General features: G+C 51.0%; 1 protein-coding gene across 1 annotated transcript in view; it reads right to left on the reverse strand.

Annotated features, from left to right (window-relative positions):
* Nucleotides 1-15,146: 15,146 nt before the first annotated feature.
* LOC140721197 (NACHT, LRR and PYD domains-containing protein 3-like) overlaps nucleotides 15,147-21,711 on the reverse strand; it is a 39,543-nt gene continuing 32,978 nt past the window's right edge. Inside the window, exon 9 of the mRNA XM_073036056.1 lies at nucleotides 15,147-16,888. Within this exon, the coding sequence (XP_072892157.1) occupies nucleotides 15,147-16,888 (1,742 nt within the window). The remainder of the gene's footprint in view (nucleotides 16,889-21,711) is intronic.

Consider the following 21,711-nt stretch of genomic DNA (forward strand, 5'->3'; position numbering starts at 1 on the left):
GGGGAAGAGAGATCCCACGGGAGGAACGGGGATGGGGGGGAGAGATCCCACAGGAGGAAGGGGGAAGGGGGAGAGAGATCCCACAGGACGAAGGGGGATGGGGGAGAGAGATGCTGCAGGAGGAAGGGGGATGGGGCAGAGAGATCCGACAAGAGGAAGGGGGATGTGGAAGAGAGATCCCACAGGAGGAAGGGGGAAGGGAAAGAGAGATCCCACGGCAGGAAGTGGGATGGGGTAGAGAGGTGTCGCAGGAGGAAGGGGGATCGGGGAGAGAGATCCCTCAGGAGGAAGGGGGATGGGTGAGAGAGGTGCCGCAGGAGGAAGGGGGATGGGGGAGAGAGATGCCGCAGGAGGAAGGGGGATGGGGGTGAGAGATGCCGCAGGAGGAAGGGGGATGGCGGAGAGAGCAACCACAGGAGAAAGTGGGATGGGGGAGTGAGATCCCTTTAGGAGGAATTTGGAATGGGGAAGAGAGAACACACAAGAGGAAGGGGGATGAGGGAGAGAGATCCCACGGTAGGAAGGGGGATGGGGGAGAGAGATGCCGCAGGAGGAAGGGGGATGGGGAAGAGAGATCCATCAGAAGGAAGGGGGATGGGGAAGAGAGATCCAACAGGAGGAAGGGGGAAGGGGAAGAGAGATCCCATGGGAGGAAGTGGGATGGGGTAGAGAGGTGCCGCAGGAGGAAGGGGGATGGGGGAGAGAGATGCCGCAGGAGGAAGGGGGATGGGGGAGAGAGATCCCACAGGAGGAAGGGGGATGGGGGTGAGAGATCCCACAGGAGGAAGGGGGATGTGGGCGAGTGCTCCCGCAGGTGGAAGGGGGACGTGGGAGAGAGATGCCGCAAGAGGAAGGGGGATTGGGAAGAGAGTTCGCACAGAAAGAAGGGGGATGGTGGAGCGAGATCTCACAGGAGGAAGGGGGATGGGGCAAAGAGATCCCACAAGAGAAAGGGGGATGGGGAAGAGAGATCCAACAGAAGTAAGGGGGATGGGGAAGTGAGATCCCACAGGAGGAAGGGGGATGGGGAAGGGTGAGCCCACAGGAGGAAGGGAGATGGGGGAGAGATATCCCACAGGAGGTAGGGGGATGGTGGAGAGAGATACCACAGGAGGTTGGGGGATGGGTGAGAGAGATCCAACAAGAGGAAGGGGGATGGGGGAGAGAGATCCCACAGGAGGAAGGGGGATGGGGAAGAGAGATCCCACAGGAGGAAGGGGGATGGGGCAAAGAGATCCCACAAGAGAAAGGGGGATGGGGAAGAGAGATCCAACAGAAGTAAGGGGGATGGGGAAGTGAGATCCCACAGGAGGAAGGGGGATGGGGAAGGGTGAGCCCACAGGAGGAAGGGAGATGGGGGAGAGATATCCCACAGGAGGTAGGGGGATGGTGGAGAGAGATACCACAGGAGGTTGGGGGATGGGTGAGAGAGATCCAACAAGAGGAAGGGGGATGGGGGAGAGAGATCCCACAGGAGGAAGGGGGATGGGGAAGAGAGATGCCGCAGGAGGAAGGGGGATGGGGGAGAGAGATGCCGCAGGAGGAAGTGGGATGGGGCAGAGAGATCCCGCAAGAGGAAGTGGGATTGGGCAGAGAGATCCCACAGGAGGAAGTGGGATGGGGTAGTGATCGCACAGGAGGAAGGGGGATGAGGGAGAGAGATCCCACGGGAGGAAGGGGGATGGGGGAGAGAGATGCCGCAGGAGGAAGGGGGATGGGGAAGAGAGATCCCACAGGAGGAAGGGGGAAGGGGAGGAGAGATCCCACGGGACGAAGTGGGATGGGGTAGAGAGGTGCCGCAGGAGGAAGGGGGATGGGGGAGAGAGATCCCACAAGAGGAAGGGGGATGGGGAAGAGAGATCGCACAGGCGGAAGGGGGATGAGGGAGAGAGATCCCACGGGAGGACGGTGGATGGTGAGGAGAGATCCAACAGCAGGTAGGGGGAGTGGGAACAGAGAGTCCAGTGGATGAATGGAGGATGGGAAAGTAAGATCCCACAGGAGGAAGGGGGATGGGGGAGAGAGATCCCACAGGAGGGAAGGGGATAGGGGAGAGAGATCCCACAGGAGGAAGGGGGATGGGGGAGAGAGATCCCACAGGAGGAAGGGGGATGGGGGTGAGAGATCCCACAGGAGGAAGGGGGATGTGGGCGAGTGCTCCCGCAGGTGGAAGGGGGACGTGGGAGAGAGATGCCGCAAGAGGAAGGGGGATTGGGAAGAGAGTTCGCACAGAAAGAAGGGGGATGGTGGAGCGAGATCTCACAGGAGGAAGGGGGATGGGGCAAAGAGATCCCACAAGAGAAAGGGGGATGGGGAAGAGAGATCCAACAGAAGTAAGGGGGATGGGGAAGTGAGATCCCACAGGAGGAAGGGGGAAGGGGGAGAGAGATCCCACAGGAGGAAGGGGGACAGGGGAGAGAGATCCCTCAGGAGGAAGGGGGATGGGGAAGGGTGAGCCCACAGGAGGAAGGGAGATGGGGGAGAGATATCCCACAGGAGGTAGGGGGATGGTGGAGAGAGATACCACAGGAGGTTGGGGGATGGGTGAGAGAGATCCAACAAGAGGAAGGGGGATGGGGGAGAGAGATCCCACAGGAGGAAGGGGGATAGGGAAGAGAGATCCCACAGGAGGAAGGGGGATGGGGGAGAGAGATCCCACAGGACGAATGGGGATGGGGGAGAGAGATGCCGCAGGAGGAAGGGGGATGGGGGAGAGAGATGCCACAGGAGGAAGGGGGATGGGGGCGAGTTCTCCCGCAGGAGGAAGGGGGCTGGGGGAGAGAGAAGCCGCAGGAGGAAGGGGAATGGGGGAGAGAGATCCCACAGGAGGAAGGGAGATGGGCAGAGAGATCCCACAGGAGGAAAGGAGATGGGGGATAGAGATGCCGCACAAGGAAGGGGGACGGGGGAGAGCGATCCCACAGGAGGAAGGGGAACGGGGGAGAGAGATCACACAGGAGGAAGGGGGATGGGGGAGCGAGATCCCACAGGAGGAAGGGGAACGGGGGAGAGAGATGCCGCAGGAGGAAGCGGGACGGTGGAGAGAGATCCCACAGGAGCAAGGGGGATGGGGGAGAGAGATGCCGCAGTAGGAACGGGGACGGAGGAGAGAGATCCCACAAGAGGAAGGCGGATGGAGGAGATAGATCCCACAGGAGAAAGGGGGATGGAAGAGAGAGATCCCAGAGGAAGAAGGGGGATGGAGGAGAGATATCCCACAGGAGGAAGGGGGATGGAGGAGAGAGATCCCACAGGAGGAAGGGGGATGGTGGAGAGAGATCCCACAGGAGGAAGGGGGATGGGGGTGAGAGATGCCGCGGGAGGAAGTGGGATGGGGGAGAGAGATCCCACAGGAGGAAGGGGGATGGCGGAGAGAGCAACCACAGGAGAAAGTGGGATGGGGGAGTGAGATCCCTTTAGGAGGAATTTGGAATGGGGAAGAGAGAACACACAAGAGGAAGGGGGATGAGGGAGAGAGATCCCACGGTAGGAAGGGGGATGGGGGAGAGAGATGCCGCAGGAGGAAGGGGGATGGGGAAGAGAGATCCATCAGAAGGAAGGGGGATGGGGAAGAGAGATCCAACAGGAGGAAGGGGGAAGGGGAAGAGAGATCCCATGGGAGGAAGTGGGATGGGGTAGAGAGGTGCCGCAGGAGGAAGGGGGATGGGGGAGAGAGATGCCGCAGGAGGAAGGGGGATGGGGGAGAGAGATCCCACAGGAGGAAGGGGGATGGGGGTGAGAGATCCCACAGGAGGAAGGGGGATGTGGGCGAGTGCTCCCGCAGGTGGAAGGGGGACGTGGGAGAGAGATGCCGCAAGAGGAAGGGGGATTGGGAAGAGAGTTCGCACAGAAAGAAGGGGGATGGTGGAGCGAGATCTCACAGGAGGAAGGGGGATGGGGCAAAGAGATCCCACAAGAGAAAGGGGGATGGGGAAGAGAGATCCAACAGAAGTAAGGGGGATGGGGAAGTGAGATCCCACAGGAGGAAGGGGGATGGGGAAGGGTGAGCCCACAGGAGGAAGGGAGATGGGGGAGAGATATCCCACAGGAGGTAGGGGGATGGTGGAGAGAGATACCACAGGAGGTTGGGGGATGGGTGAGAGAGATCCAACAAGAGGAAGGGGGATGGGGGAGAGAGATCCCACAGGAGGAAGGGGGATGGGGAAGAGAGATCCCACAGGAGGAAGGGGGATGGGGGAGAGAGATCCCACAGGAGGAATGGGGATGGGGAAGAGATATCCCACAGGAGGAAGGGGGATAGGGGAGAGAGATCCCACAGGACGAATGGGGATGGGGGAGAGAGATGCCGCAGGAGGAAGGGGGATGGGGGAGAGAGATGCCGCAGGAGGAAGTGGGATGGGGCAGAGAGATCCCGCAAGAGGAAGTGGGATTGGGCAGAGAGATCCCACAGGAGGAAGTGGGATGGGGTAGTGATCGCACAGGAGGAAGGGGGATGAGGGAGAGAGATCCCACGGGAGGAAGGGGGATGGGGGAGAGAGATGCCGCAGGAGGAAGGGGGATGGGGAAGAGAGATCCCACAGGAGGAAGGGGGAAGGGGAGGAGAGATCCCACGGGACGAAGTGGGATGGGGTAGAGAGGTGCCGCAGGAGGAAGGGGGATGGGGGAGAGAGATCCCACAAGAGGAAGGGGGATGGGGAAGAGAGATCGCACAGGCGGAAGGGGGATGAGGGAGAGAGATCCCACGGGAGGACGGTGGATGGTGAGGAGAGATCCAACAGCAGGTAGGGGGAGTGGGAACAGAGAGTCCAGTGGATGAATGGAGGATGGGAAAGTGAGATCCCACAGGAGGAAGGGGGATGGGGGAGAGAGATCCCACAGGAGGGAAGGGGATAGGGGAGAGAGATCCCACAGGAGGAAGGGGGATGGGGGAGAGAGATCCCACAGGAGGAAGGGGGATGGGGGTGAGAGATCCCACAGGAGGAAGGGGGATGTGGGCGAGTGCTCCCGCAGGTGGAAGGGGGACGTGGGAGAGAGATGCCGCAAGAGGAAGGGGGATTGGGAAGAGAGTTCGCACAGAAAGAAGGGGGATGGTGGAGCGAGATCTCACAGGAGGAAGGGGGATGGGGCAAAGAGATCCCACAAGAGAAAGGGGGATGGGGAAGAGAGATCCAACAGAAGTAAGGGGGATGGGGAAGTGAGATCCCACAGGAGGAAGGGGGAAGGGGGAGAGAGATCCCACAGGAGGAAGGGGGACAGGGGAGAGAGATCCCTCAGGAGGAAGGGGGATGGGGAAGGGTGAGCCCACAGGAGGAAGGGAGATGGGGGAGAGATATCCCACAGGAGGTAGGGGGATGGTGGAGAGAGATACCACAGGAGGTTGGGGGATGGGTGAGAGAGATCCAACAAGAGGAAGGGGGATGGGGGAGAGAGATCCCACAGGAGGAAGGGGGATAGGGAAGAGAGATCCCACAGGAGGAAGGGGGATGGGGGAGAGAGATCCCACAGGACGAATGGGGATGGGGGAGAGAGATGCCGCAGGAGGAAGGGGGATGGGGGAGAGAGATGCCGCAGGAGGAAGTGGGATGGGGCAGAGAGATCCCACAAGAGGAAGTGGGATTGGGCAGAGAGATCCCACAGGAGGAAGTGGGATGGGGTAGTGATCGCACAGGAGGAAGGGAGATGAGGGAGAGAGATCCCACGGGAGGAAGGGGGATGGGGGAGAGAGATGCCGCAGGAGGAAGGGGGATCGGGAAGAGAGATCCCACAGGAGGAAGGGGGAAGGGGAGGAGAGATCCCACGGGACGAAGTGGGATGGGGTAGAGAGGTGCCGCAGGAGGAAGGGGGATGGGGGAGAGAGATCCCACAAGAGGAAGGGGGATGGGGAAGAGAGATCGCACAGGCGGAAGGGGGATGAGGGAGAGAGATCCCACGGGAGGACGGTGGATGGTGAGGAGAGATCCAACAGCAGGTAGGGGGAGTGGGAACAGAGAGTCCAGTGGATGAATGGAGGATGGGAAAGTGAGATCCCACAGGAGGAAGGGGGATGGGGGAGAGAGATCCCACAGGAGGGAAGGGGATAGGGGAGAGAGATCCCACAGGAGGAAGGGGGATGGGGGAGAGAGATGCCGCAGGAGGAAGGGGGATGGGGGAGAGAGATCCCGCAGGAGGAATGGGGATGGGGGAGAGAGATGCCGCAGGAGGAAGGGGGATGGGGCAGAGGGATCCCACAAGAGGAAGTGGGATTGGGCAGAGAGATCCCACAGGAGGAAGTGGGATGGGGTAGTGATCGCACAGGAGGAAGGGGGATGAGGGAGAGAGATCCCACGGGAGGAAGGGGGATGGGGGAGAGAGATCCCACAGGAGGAAGGGTGACGGGGGAGAGAGATCCCGCAGGAGGAAGGGGGATGGGGAAGAGAGATCCCACAGGAGGAAGGGGGAAGGGGAAGAGAGATCCCACGGGAGGAAGTGGGATGGGGTAGAGAGGTGCCGCAGGAGGAAGGGGGATGGGGGAGAGAGATCCCACAAGAGGAAGGGGGATGGGGAAGAGAGATCGCACAGGAAGAAGGTGGATGGTGGAGAGAGATCGCACAGGAGGAAGGGGGATGAGGGAGAGAGATCCCACGGGAGGACGGTGGATGGTGAGGAGAGATCCAACAGCAGGTAGGGTGAGTGGGAACAGAGAGTCCAGAGGATGAATGGGGGATGGGAAAGTGAGATCCCACAGGGGGATTGCTGCCCGTGCCACGTGCTAGTGAGACTAGAAATAATGCAGCTAAAGACGTGGATGAGGGGATGGTGCATGAGGGAGGGGTTCATGTTTCTGGACAATTCTGTTTTCTTCCAGGGGAGGTGGGACCAGTTCGAATTGGGCAGTTTGCACCTGAACTGGAGGGGGACTAACATCCTTGCCGGTAGGTTAGCAAGTTCTGCTCCGGGGGTTTTAAACAAGGTTGCAGGAGGAGGGGGCAGTGTGTTAGAGCAGATAGTGATGTGGAGGAGGAAAATGGTCATGTGAGGACTGCCTGTATAGACAGATATCAATGGTTTGTACGTGATAGAAATGTTCTCAGGTGCATCTATTTCAATGCAAGGAGTATTGTAGGTTAGGCAGATGAGTTTAGGGCGTGGATTGGCACATGATGATTTCTACATTACTGCTATTAGTAAGACTTGGTTTGCAGGAGGGACAGGACTGGCAGCTTCATGTTCCGAGGTTACGTTGTTTCAGATGTGATCGAGGGCAGGGATGAAAGGGGGAGGAGTGGCATTACTAGTCAGGGAGAATCTCACAGCTGTGCGTAGACCGGACAGCCCGGAGGGCTCGTCTACAGAGGCCGTATGGGTGGAGCTGAGGAACGGGAAAGGAGTGACCACACGAATAGGGTATTATTATATACGGCCCAATAGTCAGAGAGAATTGGGGGAGCAAATCTGTACAGAGTTAGCACACCAATGTAAGAAACAGAACGTTGTAATCGTAGGGGATTTTAACTTCCAACATATTGACCTGGACTCCCACTCTGTGAAAGGGTTAGATGGCGTGGAGTTTGTCAAATGTGTTCAGGAAAGTTTTCTAAATCAATATCTTGAGGTACCAACGAGAGAGGGTGCAGTACCTGATCTATTAGGGAATCAGACAGGTCAGGTGACAGAAGTATGTGTAAGCGAACATTTTGGGTCCAGTGACCATAATGTCATTAGTTTCAAGATAATTATGGATAAGGATAGGACTGGTCCACCAGTTAAGGTTCTGAACTGGAGAAGGGCCAATTTTGTGGAAATGAGAGAGGATCTGGGAAGAGTGGATTGGGATAAGTTGTTTTCTGGCAATGATGCATTCAGTAAGTGGAGTTACTGAACTGCGCTTACATCCGGAGTTTGCATGTTCCTGCCAGGATTAAAGGCAAAGTTAACAGGGATAGGGAACCTTGTTTTTCAAGGGATATTGGCGATCTGGTTAAATAGGTGTTTAGCAGATACGGGAAATGAGGAACAAATAAGATACTTGAAGAGGATAGAGAATGTAAGGGAATACTAAAGAAGGAAATCAGGAAGGCAAAAAGAAGACATGAGGTTGTGTTGGCAGATAATGTGAAGGTAAACCCGAAGGGTTTCTACGAGTATATTAAGAGTAAAAGGATAGTAAAGAACAAAATTGGTCCCCTAGAAGATCAGAGTGGTCGTCTATGTGTGGAGCATCACGAGATGGGGAAGATCTTAAACAGTTTTTTTGCATCAGTGTTTACTCAGGAAACTGGCATAGCGGATATGGAATTAAAGGAAACAAACAGTAGTGTCATGGAACGCGGCCAGTGAAGGAGTGGAAATTTGAGGCTTTGACTCGAGAGATTCTGGCAGTTTTGGCAGTTGGACTGTGCAAATCAAGACAACCAAGATTTGAATAGCTCAGACTCAGCAGAAAGCAGCTGATTGACCAAGCAGTTTGAAAAGCTCGAACAAATAAATAGAGGGGTAGCTCAAGCTGAGCGGCCTGTGGAAAGCGGCCTGAGTGAGTGGAGATTTGAGGCTTTGACAGGTCTTTACAATGCCTCCTGAGACGGTGATGTGCCTCTCCTGTGAGATGTGGCAGTCTTGGGGGAACTCCCCTCTCCCGCAGAGTCACATCTGCCAGAAGTGCTTGCGGCTGGACGATCTGGAAGACCGTGTGAGGAATGTGGAGCAGCAGCTGGATGACCTTCGACTCATAAGGCAGAATGAGGCAGACAGAGATGAGAGCTACAGAGAGGTAGTCACACCTAGGCTGCCGGAAGCAGGTCGTTGGGTGACAGTCCGAGGGGGGAAAGCGAAGGAGAGTAGACAGGTAGTGCAGAGCACCCCTGTAGCCATTCCCCTGAATAATAAGTTTACCGTCCTGGATACTGTTGGTGAGGACGACCGACCAGGTGTGAGTCACGGTGGCTGGGCCTCTGGCACTGAGTCTGACCCTGTGATGCAGAAGGGTGGGACGGAGAGGAGGAGAGCTGTCGTCATTTGAGACTCTAAAGTCAGGGGAGCAGACAGGAGATTTTGTGGACGTGAGAAGGAAACCCGCAGGGTTTGTTGCCTCCTGGGTGCCTGGGTCCGGGATGTGTCTGACCGGGTACATGACATTCTGGTACGAGAGGGAAAACAACCAGAAGTCGTGATACATTTTGGTACCAATGACATAGGCAGAAAGAGAGATGAGGTCCTGAGATGCGAGTTTCGGGAACTAGGCAGAAGTCTGAAGATCAGGACCTCAAGGGTGGCGTTCTCAGGATTGCTGCCAGTGCTACGTGATAGTGATGGTAAGAATTGGAGGAGATGGCAGTTGAATGCGTGGCTGAGGAGTTGCTGCAGGGGGCAGGGTTTTAGATTTTTGGACCATTGGGTTCTCTTCGGGGGAAGGTGGGACCTGTACAGATTGGATGGGTTGCACCTGAACTCAAGGGGGAGCAATATCCTTGCTGGTAGGTTGCAAGGGGAATGGGACCCAGAGCGATAGAGCAGTGAAAGAAGTGCATGGAGTAAAGCCAGATCTGACACATAGAGAGGCTTTGAGGAAAGATCAGCAGAATAAAGGGTATAAAGGCAGTAAGGTAGAAGGGCTAAAGTGCGTGTACTTCAATGCAAGAAGCATCAGGAACAAAGGTGATGAACTGAGAGCTTGGATACATACATGGAATTATGATGTAGTGGCCATTACGGAGACTTGGCTGGCACCAGGACAGGAATGGATTCTCAATATTCCTGGATTTCAGTGCTTTCAAAGGGATAGAGAGGGGGGGAAAGGGGAGGACGGGTGGCATTACTGGTCAGGGATACTATTACAGCTGCAGAAATGGTGGGTAATGTAGCAGGATCCTCTTTTGAGTCAGTATGGGTGGAAGTCAGGTACAGGAAGGGAGCAGTTACTCTACCGGGGGTATTCTACAGGCCCCCAGTTTGCAGCAGAGATACCGAGGAGCAGATTGGGAGGCAGATTCTGGAAAGGTGCAAAAATAACAGGGTTATTATCATGGGTGACTTTAACTTCCCTAATATTGATTGGCACTTGATTAGTTCCAAGGGTTTAGATGGGGCAGAGTTTGTTAAGTGTGTCCAGGATGGATTCCTGTCTCAGTATGTTGATAGGCCGACGAGGGGGAATGCCATTCCAGATCTAGTATTAGTAATGAACCGGGTCAGGTCACAGATCTGTCAGTGGGTGAGCATCTGGGGGACAGTGATCACCGCTTCCTGGCCTTTGGCATTATCATGAAAAAGGATAGAATCAGAGAGGACAGGAAAATTTTTAATTGGGGAAGGGCAAATTATGAGGCTATAGGACTAGAACTTGAGGGTGTGAATTAGGATGATGTTTTTGCAGGGAAATGTACTATGGACATGTGGTCGATGTTTAAGGATCTCTTGTAGGATGTTAGGGATTAATTTGTCCCGCTGAGGAAGATAAAGAATGGTAGGGTGAAGGAACCATGGGTGACAAGTGAAGTGGAAAATCTAGTCAGGTGGAAGAAGGCAGCGTACACGAGGTTTAGGAAGCAAGGATCAGATGGGTCTATTGAGGAATATAGGGTAGCAAGAAAGAAGCTTAAGAAGGGGCTGAGAAGAGCAAGAAGGGGGCATGAGAAGGTCTTGGCGAGTAGGGTAAAGGAAAACCCCAAGGCATTCTTCAATTATGTGATGAACAATAGGATGACAGGAATGATGGTAGGACCGATTAGAGATAAAACTGGGAAGATGTGCCTGGAGGCTGTGGAAGTGAGCGAGGTCCTCAATGAATACTTCTCTTCGGTATTCACCAATGAGAGGGAACATGATGACAGTGAGGACAATATGAGTGAGGTTGATGTTCTGGAGCATGTTGATATTAAGGGAGAGGAGGTGTTGGAGTTGTTAGGACGGATAAGTCCCCGGGGCCTGCCGGAATATTCCCCAGGCTGCTCCACGAGGCAAGGGAAGAGATTGCTGAACCTCTGGCTAGGATCCTTATGTTCTCGTTGTCCACGGGAATGGTACGGGAGGATTGGAGGGAGGCGAATGCTGTCCCCTTGTTCAAAAAAGGTAGTAGGGCTCGTCCAGGTAATTATAGGCCAGTGAGCCTTACATCTGTGGTGGGAAAGCTGTTGGAAAAGATTCTTAGAGATAGGATCTATGGGCATTTAGAGTATCATGGTCTGATCAGGGACAGTCAGCATGGCTTTGTGAAGGGCAGATCATGCCTAACAAGCCTGATAGATTTCTTTGAGGAGGTGACCAGGCCTATAGATGAGGCTAGTGCAGTGGATGTGAACTACAAGGATTTTAGTAAGGCATTTGACAAGGTTCCACACGGTAGGCTTACTCAGAAAGTCAGAAGGCATAGGATCCAGGGAAGTTTGGCCAGGTGGATTCAGAATTGGCTTGCCTGCAGAAGGCAGATGGTCATGGTGGAGGTAGAACAATCAGATTGGAGGGTTGTGACTAGTGGTGTCCCGCAAGGATCTGTTCTGGGACCTCTAGTTTTTGTGATTTTTATTAACGACATGGATATGGGGTTAGAAGGGTGGGTTGGCAAGTTTGCAGACGACACAAAGGTTGGTGGTGGTGTAGACAGTGTAGAGGGTTGTCGAAGATTGCAGAGAGACATTGATAGGATGCAGAAGTGGGCTGAGAAGTGGCAGATGGAGTTCAACCCGGAGAAGTGTGAGGTGGTACACTTCCAAAGGACAAACTCCAAGGCAAAGTACAAAGTAAATGGCAGGATAGTAGGTAGTGTGGAAGAGCAGAGGATCAGGGGATACATGTCCACAGATCCCTGAAAGTTGCCTCACAGGTAGATAGGGTAGTTAAGAAAGCTTATCGGGTGTTAGCTTTCATAAGTCAAGGGATAGAGTTTAAGAGACGCGATGTAAAGATGCAGCTCTATAAAACTCTAGTTAGGCCACACTTGGAGTACTGCGTCCAGTTCTGGTCGCCTCACTATAGGAAGGATGTGGAAGCATTGGAAAGGGTACAGAGGAGATTTACCAGGATTCTGCCTGGTTTAGAGAGTATGGATTATGATCAGAGATGAAGGGAGCTAGGGCTTTACTCTTTGGAAAGAAGGAGGATGAGAGGAGACATGATAGAGGTGTACAAGATATTAAGAGGAATAGACAGAGTGTACAGCCAGCGCCTCTTCCCCAGGGCACCACTGCTCAGTACAAGAGGATATGGCTTTAAGTTAAGGGGAGGGAAGTTCAAGGAACTTTTATTAGAGGAAGGTTTTTCACTCAGAGAGTGGTTGGTGCGTGGAATGCACTGCCTGAGTCAGTGGTGGAGGCAGATACACTAGTGAAGTTTAAGAGACTACTAGACAGGCATATGGAGGAATTTAAGGTGGGCGGTTATACGGCAGGCAGGGTTTGAGGGTCGGCACAACATTGTGGGCCGAAGGGCCTGTAATGTGCTGTACTATTCTATGTTTTATGGAACATATAGAGATTAAAGAGGAGGAGGTGCTTACTGCCTTACAGCAAATAAAGGTAAATAAATCCCACAGGCCTGACATGATATTTTCTCGGACCTTGAGAGAGACTAGTGTAGAAATTGCAGGGGTCCTGGCAGAAATATTTAAAATGTCCTTCACCACAAGTGCGGTGCCGGAGGATTGGAGGGTAGCTCATGTTGTTCCATTGTTTGAAAAAATCTCCAAAAGTGCACCAGGTAATTACAGGCCAGTAAGCCTGACATCGGTATTAGGTAAATTATTGGAAGGTGTTCTGAGAGACCGGATATACAAGGATTTGGACAACCAAGGGCTGTTTAAAGATAGTCAGCATGGCTTTGTTCATGGCAGATCGTGTTTAATGAATCCTGTAGAGTTTTTCGAGGAGGTTACCAAGAATGCACATGAAGGAAAGGCTGTGGATGTTGTCTACATGAACTTTAGTAAGGCTTTTGACAAGGTCCCACATGGGAGGTTAGTTCAGAAGGTTCAGACAGTAGGTATCCTTGGAGAGGTTGTAGATTGGATTCGAAATTGGCTGTGTGTGAGAAGACAGAGAGCGGTAGTGGGTCATTGCTTCTCAGACTGGAGACCTGTGACTAGTGGTGTGTCTCAGGGATCTGTGCTGGGACCATTGTTGTTTGTTGTCTATATCAATGATCTAGATGATAGTGTGATAAATTGGATCAGCAAGTTTGCTGATGACACTAAGATTGGAGGCGTTGTGGACAGCGAGGAAGGCTTTCAAAGCTTGCAGAGGGATCTGGACCAACTGGCAACATGGGCCAGAAAATGGCAGATGGAATTTAATGCAGACAAGTGTGAGTTGTTCCATTTTGTAAGGACAAATCAAGGTAGGACATACACAGTAAATGGTAGGGCACTGAGGAGTGCGCAGGAAGAAAGGGATGTGGGAGTTCAGATACATAATTCCCTGAAAGTGTTGTCACAGGGAGACAAGGTTGTAAAGAAGGCTTTTGGCATCCTGGCATTCATTAATCAAAATTGAGTATAGGAGTTGGAATGTTTTGGTGAGGTTGTATAAGACATTGGTGAGGCCAAATTTGGAGTATTGTGTGCAGTTCTGGTCACTGAACTATAGGACCGATATCAGTAAGACTGAAAGTGTGCAGAAAAGATATTTTGCTTGTAAAGATTGAACAGGTTAGGACTTTATTCCTTGGAGCGCAGAAGAATGAGGGGAGATTTGATAGAAGTTTACACAATTAGGAGGGGTATGGACAGGGTAGATGCGAATGGGCTCTTTCCACACGGATTAGGAGAGATAAATTACAAAAGGACTTTGCTTCAGGGTGAAAGTGGAAAGGTTTAGGGGGAACGTCCTCATTCAGAGAGTTGTGAGAGTGTGGAACGAGCTGCCATCTGATGTGGAGAATGCGGACACACTCTTAAGTTTTAAGAATAAGTCTGATAGATGCATGGATGGGAGAGGTCTGGAGGGCTATGGACTGGGTGCAGGTCAATGGGACTAGCGGAATAAAGTTTTGGCACAGAGCATAAGGGCCGAATGGCTTGTTTTCTGTGCTGTAGTGTTGTATGATTTTACAATTCTATGAAGGAATATGGGGAGGTCAGTTCCCACAGGAAGAAGGGAGATGGGGAAGTGAGATCCCACAGGCAGAAGGCGGATGTGGAAATGAGATCCCATAGGCGGATGGGGGATGAGAAGGGATACCACTGGAGGGAAGGGAATGTGGAAGAGAGATCCCACGGGAAGAAGGGGGATGGGGTAGAGAGATCCCACAGGTGGAAGGGGGATAGGGAAGAGAGATTCCACAGGAGGAAGGGGGATGGGGAAGAGAGATCCGACAGGAGGAAGGGGAATGGAGAGGAGAGATCCAACAGGAGGGAGGGGGATGAAGAAGTGAGATCCCACAGGATGAAGGGGGTTTGCGAAGAGAGATCCCATAGGCGGATGGGGGATGGGAAGGGATACCACTGGAGGGAACGGAATGGGGAAGAGAGAACCCACGGGAAGAAGTGGCATGGGGAAGAAAGATCCCGCAGGAAGGGGGGAAGGGAAAATACATTCCACTGGAGGATGAGGAACGGGTAATAGAGAGCCCACAGGAGGAATGGGGATGGGGACGAGATCCCTAAGAATCGAAGGGGGATTTGGATAAAAAGTCCCACAGGAGGATTCCAAAGGTAAACGATAATCCTACAAGACGAGAGGATGCAGAACATTTTTGTACGTGTGTGTTGGGTCTGAACAGAGACCCAGAGGAGATGCGGCCTCGCTCTCTGTGTATCTGGTAGTGAGCAAAGTCACACACTATCAAGGGCAGGGGAGGACAATCTCACAATGGTATTTCTTTCCTTCTCACTGGGACAGTCTGCAGACGGTCTCTTGTCCCTCACCGGGAAGGGGGTGTGAATCTCTGACCCACCTGCTGCATTCAGTGTCGGTCTGGGTGTCAGTAACAGTGAGAAGGAACATTGTCAATGGACGTGTCACAGGCAGCAGGAAACACGGCCATTCCTGTGATTTACTACCATTAAACCAATGGTCGTTGTTCACTGATCTGATGAAGTCTCCAACATCCCTTCACAAGGAACCACAGAACCCTCCCGTCCTTGGGGAATTACTGACCGATCCCCTGGGTATTTGTCACAATTCTTCACAATCTGATTTATCACAGTTTAACCCAAATCCCTTTACATTGAAATGACACAATAGAACAGTTTCACAGTTCAGAGTGAGAGATAAATCATGTTACCTCAACTCCTGGCACTTGTGCAGCCCGGGTCCCAGCCGCTGGATTCCTTCACACTGAATGTGGCAGTCCTGCAGGTCGAGGTGTTTTATTGTATCACAGAGTCCGATGGCATGAGACAGGACCGCGCAGTCAATCGGGTTCAACGTCATTCCACGGAATGAAAGTGTTTTCACAGATCCCAGTGCGGCCTGAGCCAGTCCACGATTCTGAGACTCAAACAGGTAGTGCAATGTGTTCAGGAGGCTCCTTTTACCAGCTTCACTCCCTGTGTTTCCACTCTGGCGTTTAACCTCCTCCTTCACCCAGTCAATCACCCGGCAGGTTGTTTCATGAGGAAATGGACCCAGAAACTCCACCAGGCCCCGAGCTGTCATTGGGGAGGAGAGACCAGCAACAAAACGGAGAAATACCTCAAATCGCCCATCTGTCGTGCTGTGGGCATCAGTGAGGAATTTCAGGATATTCCCGGGATGTGGATTCAGGAATTGTGCAACTGCAGCTACAAACTCTTGGATGGTGAGGTGTGGGAATGTGTACACCACGCTCTGGGCAGAATCCTCTCTCTCCAAAAGCTCCATCAGGAACCCGGACAGGAACTGGGAAGGCTGCAGATTGTAGTTGATCAAATCTCCATCTGTAAACACAATCTTCTTCTCGAACACTCCTCTGAAGGCCATCTGACCCACCCTGAGTAACACATCACGGGGTCTCTCAATCTCAAGGCTGTGGTTTTTCAGGATGTTGTAAATATAGTTGGAATACAGTTGGGTGATGGTCTTGGGAACTCGCTGTGGGTCCTTGACTCTTTGTGTGAAGAAGGGACCCAGTGCCAGAGCGAGAATCCAGCAGTAGGAGGGGTTGTAGCTCATGGTGTACAGGATCTCGTTCTCCTTCACGTGTTTGAAAACAGCTTCCGCTACCGTCTGATCTTCAAAATGTCTGATGAAATATTCCTTCCGTTCCTCATCAACAAATCCCAGGATTTCAGCCCAGACACTGATATCCGCCTTTTCCAATAAATGTAACGCAGTGGGACGGGTGGTCAACAGCACTGAACACCCTGGGAGCAGCTTGCCCTGGATTAAACTGTACACAATGTCAGACACTTCACACCACCACTCGGGATCTGGGCACTGGTGCTTGGGATCTGTATCTCTCCGACTATCCGCAAAATCGATTTTGTGTTTGAATTCATCCAAACCATCGAATATAAACAGTAATCCCTCTGGGTTCTTCCAGACTTCTCTCAGGAAATTCTCAAAGTAAGGATACTGATCCAGAATCAGTTCCCTCAGGTTTATTCTACAATTAATGGTGTTTAAATCTCGGAATTTGAAACTGAAGAGAAACTGGAATTGTTGGTATATTTTCCCCATGGCCCAGTCATAAACAATCTTTTGTACCATCGTTGTTTTCCCGATCCCCGGGACTCCGGCCACTGCTGCTGAACTCCCAGATTTGGATTTACTCCAGGAAAAGCTGCTCTGGAATAACTGATCAGTACGGATTTTTTCCAGCTGTCTGCGGAGTTGTTTCTCTCTATAATCCTCATGGTCTCTGCCTCTTGCCAGCAGCTCATGTTCCACCAGTGTCCGATCTCGAACAGTAGAAATGACCGTGAGCTCAGCGTATCGATCAGCCAGCTGGAAAACCTTCACCTTCTCCGTCATCAGGATCGTGTTCACTCTCAGTGTTTCAGTTTGTGCCCGCAGAGTCTCCTTGTGTTTCTGATGAACATCTTCCATGGGAACAGAGAACATATTCAAAACGTTAAATGGCTCATCTGACAAATAACTTTATAACGGTATTTCAGCATTCAGTGTTTGAGATTACATGAATAAATTCAATGCTTCCATGGATATTAGGACAGAAATTAAAATTCTGTTCACAGACACGGAAATGACAGCAATGGATGTCCCTGAAAATGTCCAATCCTCATGTTCTGGTTCTAGTTATTTGTGAAGGTGAACATTCCCCTGATTGCACTTTCTGAGGAAGCTTAAACAAGCATCACTCCCCACTAACATCTTAACTACATTCTGCAGAGGCGTGGTTGAGAGTGTGCTGACCTTTTGCATCACAACCTGGGACTCCAGCTGCAGTGCTGCCGACAAGAAAGCCTTGCAGGGGGTGGTTAGGGGAGCAGAGAAGGTTATTGGGGTCTCCCTACCTTCTGTCCAGGACCTCTTTCAGAATCGATGCCTCCAGAAGACACGGTACATCATTAAAGACCCCTCACACCCTCTCCATGAACTGTTTGTTCTTCTGCCATCAGGCAAACGTTACAGGAGCATCAAAACTAAAACCACAAGGCTACTAAACAGCTTCCTCCCACAGGCAGTCAGACTGCTAAATAGCTGCTCTATCTGACTCTGCTTTGGACACTTTTAACTTGCACTGGACACTTATAACTTGATTTAAAGCGACATGTGGCTGTTGTGTTTTATTACTTATTGTTGTGTTTATTATTTAGTGTTGCGTTTGTTATGTTATGATTGCACTGCTCCTGGGAAACGCTGTCTCATTCTGCCCTGCAGAGCTGATGTACGGTTGGAACGACAATAAAGTTTTTGAATCTTGAATATCCTATTGCAGTCCTGACTGCACTCCCGTTACAACAACATTTCACTATATTTAAAGCATTGTTTGCCTCATTAACAGACGATGTTAATGTTGATCTGGTTTGGAACTATGGAGAGCAGGACACTGTGCATTTTGGCCAATCTGCACACTGGGGAGTCACAGGTGTCCACTGCTCTTGCATCAAAACAGGAGCAGAATATGCGGGAAATACTCAAGTCGGGCAGTGTCTGGGGGAGAATCACAGTGAAGTTGCGGATCGATAACCCATCGGAACGACAGGAATGATGTTGTATTTATTATTTAGTGTTGTGTTTGTTATGTTATGATTGCACTGCTCCTGAGAAATCCCGTGAAGGCAGTGGAGTTTTGAGATCAGAGTTTTCTTGTTCCTGGGTGAGCTGCCAATCACAGCCGACAAGCCCCATCTGCCCAAAGCGACTGGTTATAAGGCACCAGTAACCCACCTCTGCCCCTTCTCCTGTGGGAAGAAACGCTTCCACCGGGATTAGTGGCTAAACCGCACGTGAAGGCCAAGAGCTGGACAGAGGCTACTCGCCACTGGGAGCATTTAATAGGTCGTGGCAGCTCATCCGCACTGACACCCCCCCTCCCCCCGGTTATAACTATCTTAAGCAACCAAGGGGCGCTGTATTATTGACAATGAATCGGTAAATTGGTTTATTATGCACCACTGTAAAATGGAAAACTTTTCTGCATGCGATCCAAATAGATCATTACATCACATCGGTGCAATGAGGTTGTACAAGGAAAAATGGAACAGAATAGTTCAGGGAAACAGTGCTTCAGTTGCCGAGAAAATGCAGTGCAGGCAGACGATAAGGTAGAAGGCCAAAGGATCATTGGGAGGTCAGCGTTGAGTTTTTTTGGGACCATGTTCCTAAACTAGAAATCAACACCTTAAACTACAGTACTGTGCAGAAGTCTGAGGTGTATATTAGGACTGACACATTTTGTCTTTCATTTTCTAGTTTGCACTTTATCCCGTTGTGATGTGGTTTGAACGGCATCGTCTGGATGAAAGGTGCTTTATAAATAAGTCATTATTATTATTATTATTATTATTATTATTATTATTATCATTATCATCATCATCATCATCATCATCATCTTAACCTAAACTGGTAAAACTTGACGTACAGGCATAGCCAAGCACACTCGTGTCCCAATTGATAGGAGATTTCAGACTATTCTCGTTGTGTATAGTGTTATGGGTTTTCGAAGATTTACACAAGTATCGCCGTGTGGGCCTAATTTATTAATACTATTCTGAAAAGTTATGATACCAGTTATTGATATTACGATTGGGATAAATAATACCCTGTTCGTGTTCCATAGTCTTTCATTTTGCCATTTCAATTCAACATATTTCTGGTATTGTTTTTTACTAATTCATTTCTGTAAGTTATGTGTGTTTGGAATGGCTATATATATTTAAAAAGTTGCTTTTGCTTGTTTATCCTGTAAAATTACATCCGAACGCAGATCATGTATTATCCTATCTGAAATAATGATCGGACGCAGTATGATATGAAGGACTCTAACTCTAAAAGTGGAACTCTAAAAGTAATTTACGTTTAGTAAATTATGGTGTTTTTCATCAGTTGTAGTTTAAGCAATGTTTTTGTGAATGTTGTCCGCCATTTTATTGTGCTTGTGCAAGTAATGAGATACAGTTGAACGACTGCAGGATCTTGTAAAGTCGGATTGTTTGTAGTTTCTCTTAGAATTTTCAGCATATATCGTCTTGGACCTATTAGTCGTTTATTGTGTATTATTGATAACTACATGTGTCAACAACCTTGTCCTGTATTGCTACAATGATCCCTTCTGTTTCTGGTAAGAGGTCTCCAACTCTGAGACAGGAGCTCGACGCTTCCTTGTCGACATCTATGTCAATAGAGCTAATTGTGGATTTCAGAAAAGGCGAGATGAGGGAACACGACACACCAGTCCTCACAGAGGGATCTGATGTGGAACGAGTGAGCAATTCTACATTCCTGGCTGTCAGTATCTCCGAGTATCTAACCTGGACCCAATATATCGATGCAACTACAGAGAAGGCACAACAGTGGCTATATTTCATCAGGAGTTTCCAACATCACTCGAATATTTCTACAAATGTAACTTGCAGAGCATTGTAACTGGCTGCATCACCGTCTGGTTCACGAGGAACGGAGTAAGGCGCACACTCAACGATTCAGGAGCAACTTCTCCTCTACCATGCAGTTTCCAAATGGACATTGAACCCATCGATACTGCCTCACAAATCTCTTTTTAAATTTCTATTTCTGCACTACTTATTTAGTTTAATATTTCATATAATCACACAGACATGCACAGCTATATATGTCCAACTTCCAGGCCCTGAAGCCACTTCGCTGCTCAGCCAGATCCACCGTCTGACAGGCCACATGTCTCGCATGGATAACTCCAGGTTACCGAAAGCAGTACTCTACGGAGAACTCTCTCAGGGCGAGAGAGATCGTGGTGCCCCGCGCAGGAGGTACAAGGACCAAATTAAGCAGAGGCTCTCTCAGGTAAATATGGAGGTCAACGAGTGGCAGCCGCTGATCCACGGAAAAGCCAGGAATTCTGAGGAACCCAGAAGAGCGACTGCTGAAAAGAAGAGGGGATGCAAGAAGGATCCAACTACCCAAGCGCCTGCATCCCAGCTGTCCCTGTGTCGCAGCTGCTCCCGAGTCCACAGATCCAGAATTGGCCCCTACCGTCATCAACAATCGCGTCGTCATCCAGTACCACCACACACACACACACACACACACACACACACACACACACACACACACACACACACACACACACACACACACACACACACACACACACACACACACACACACACACACACACACACACACACACACACACACACCCACCTATTTGGGAAGAGAACAGGATTTAGGGTATGTTTCATGATCATTAATGCTTGGTGGAACCCCGGAATGTCCATGCCCTCAAACCCTTTTGTTCCCCAGATCTGGAGTATCTGGTGCTGCTGTGTAAACGTTTCCGGCTGTCAAGGGAGTTCCCGGCTGTTATTATCACAGCTGTGTAATAACAACAACCCCCAGTTGTGTGTTATTGTCACAGAGGGCAGATGATTTCCTTCAGAAATCGATCAGGACTTCCCAAACCACAAAATTTGTATCAACAGTTCTGTGTGAACAGCACTTGCCGTGTGACCGACTGCTTACATTGCTGGTGATCAGCAGGAGCTCAGGAAATTCAGCTCGGATCTGTGCAAAGTCATCCAGGCAGCGAAACGACAATTCAGAGATCGTATTCAGGCACAGCTTTCCACCAACAACACACACAGCTTATGGCAAGCTCTGCACCCCAATGCAGACTTCAGAGCTAAGTGCAGTGGTGCTGCCAACATCGCTGCCTGTCTCCCAGAGGATCTAAGTCTCTTTACGCTCGGTTCGATATCGCCAACACTGAGACCCCGAGGAGAGCCGACAAAGCGACCTGCACATTGGTCATCTCTGAGGCTGAAGTTCGCAGGTGTTTCCAACGAGTGGACAGTCGCAAGCCTGCGGGACCGGACGGCGTCCCAGGGCGGGTACTCAGGATGCGCGCGGCACAACTGGCAGGTGTATTTACGGATATTTTTAATCTCACCCTCTCCTAGTGTAGAGTTCCCTCCTGCTTCAAATCATCCACCATTGTTCCTGTACCTAAAACAACTAAGGCAACGTGCCTGAACGTCTGGCGTCCTGTCGCACTCACCTCAATAATAAGCAAATGCTTTGAGAGACTGGTCAAGGACTGCATCTGCAGCTTGTTACCACCCACACTGGACCCCCTACAATTCACCTACCGACACAACCCATCAACAGATGACACAATAGCCACTGCTCTGCACACCTCCTTAAACATCTGGAGAAGAGGGATGCTTATGTGAGAATGATGTTATTAGACTACAGTTCAGCATTC

Source organism: Hemitrygon akajei, unplaced genomic scaffold (genome assembly GCF_048418815.1).
Source record: "Hemitrygon akajei unplaced genomic scaffold, sHemAka1.3 Scf000052, whole genome shotgun sequence".
Taxonomy (NCBI): domain Eukaryota; kingdom Metazoa; phylum Chordata; class Chondrichthyes; order Myliobatiformes; family Dasyatidae; genus Hemitrygon; species Hemitrygon akajei.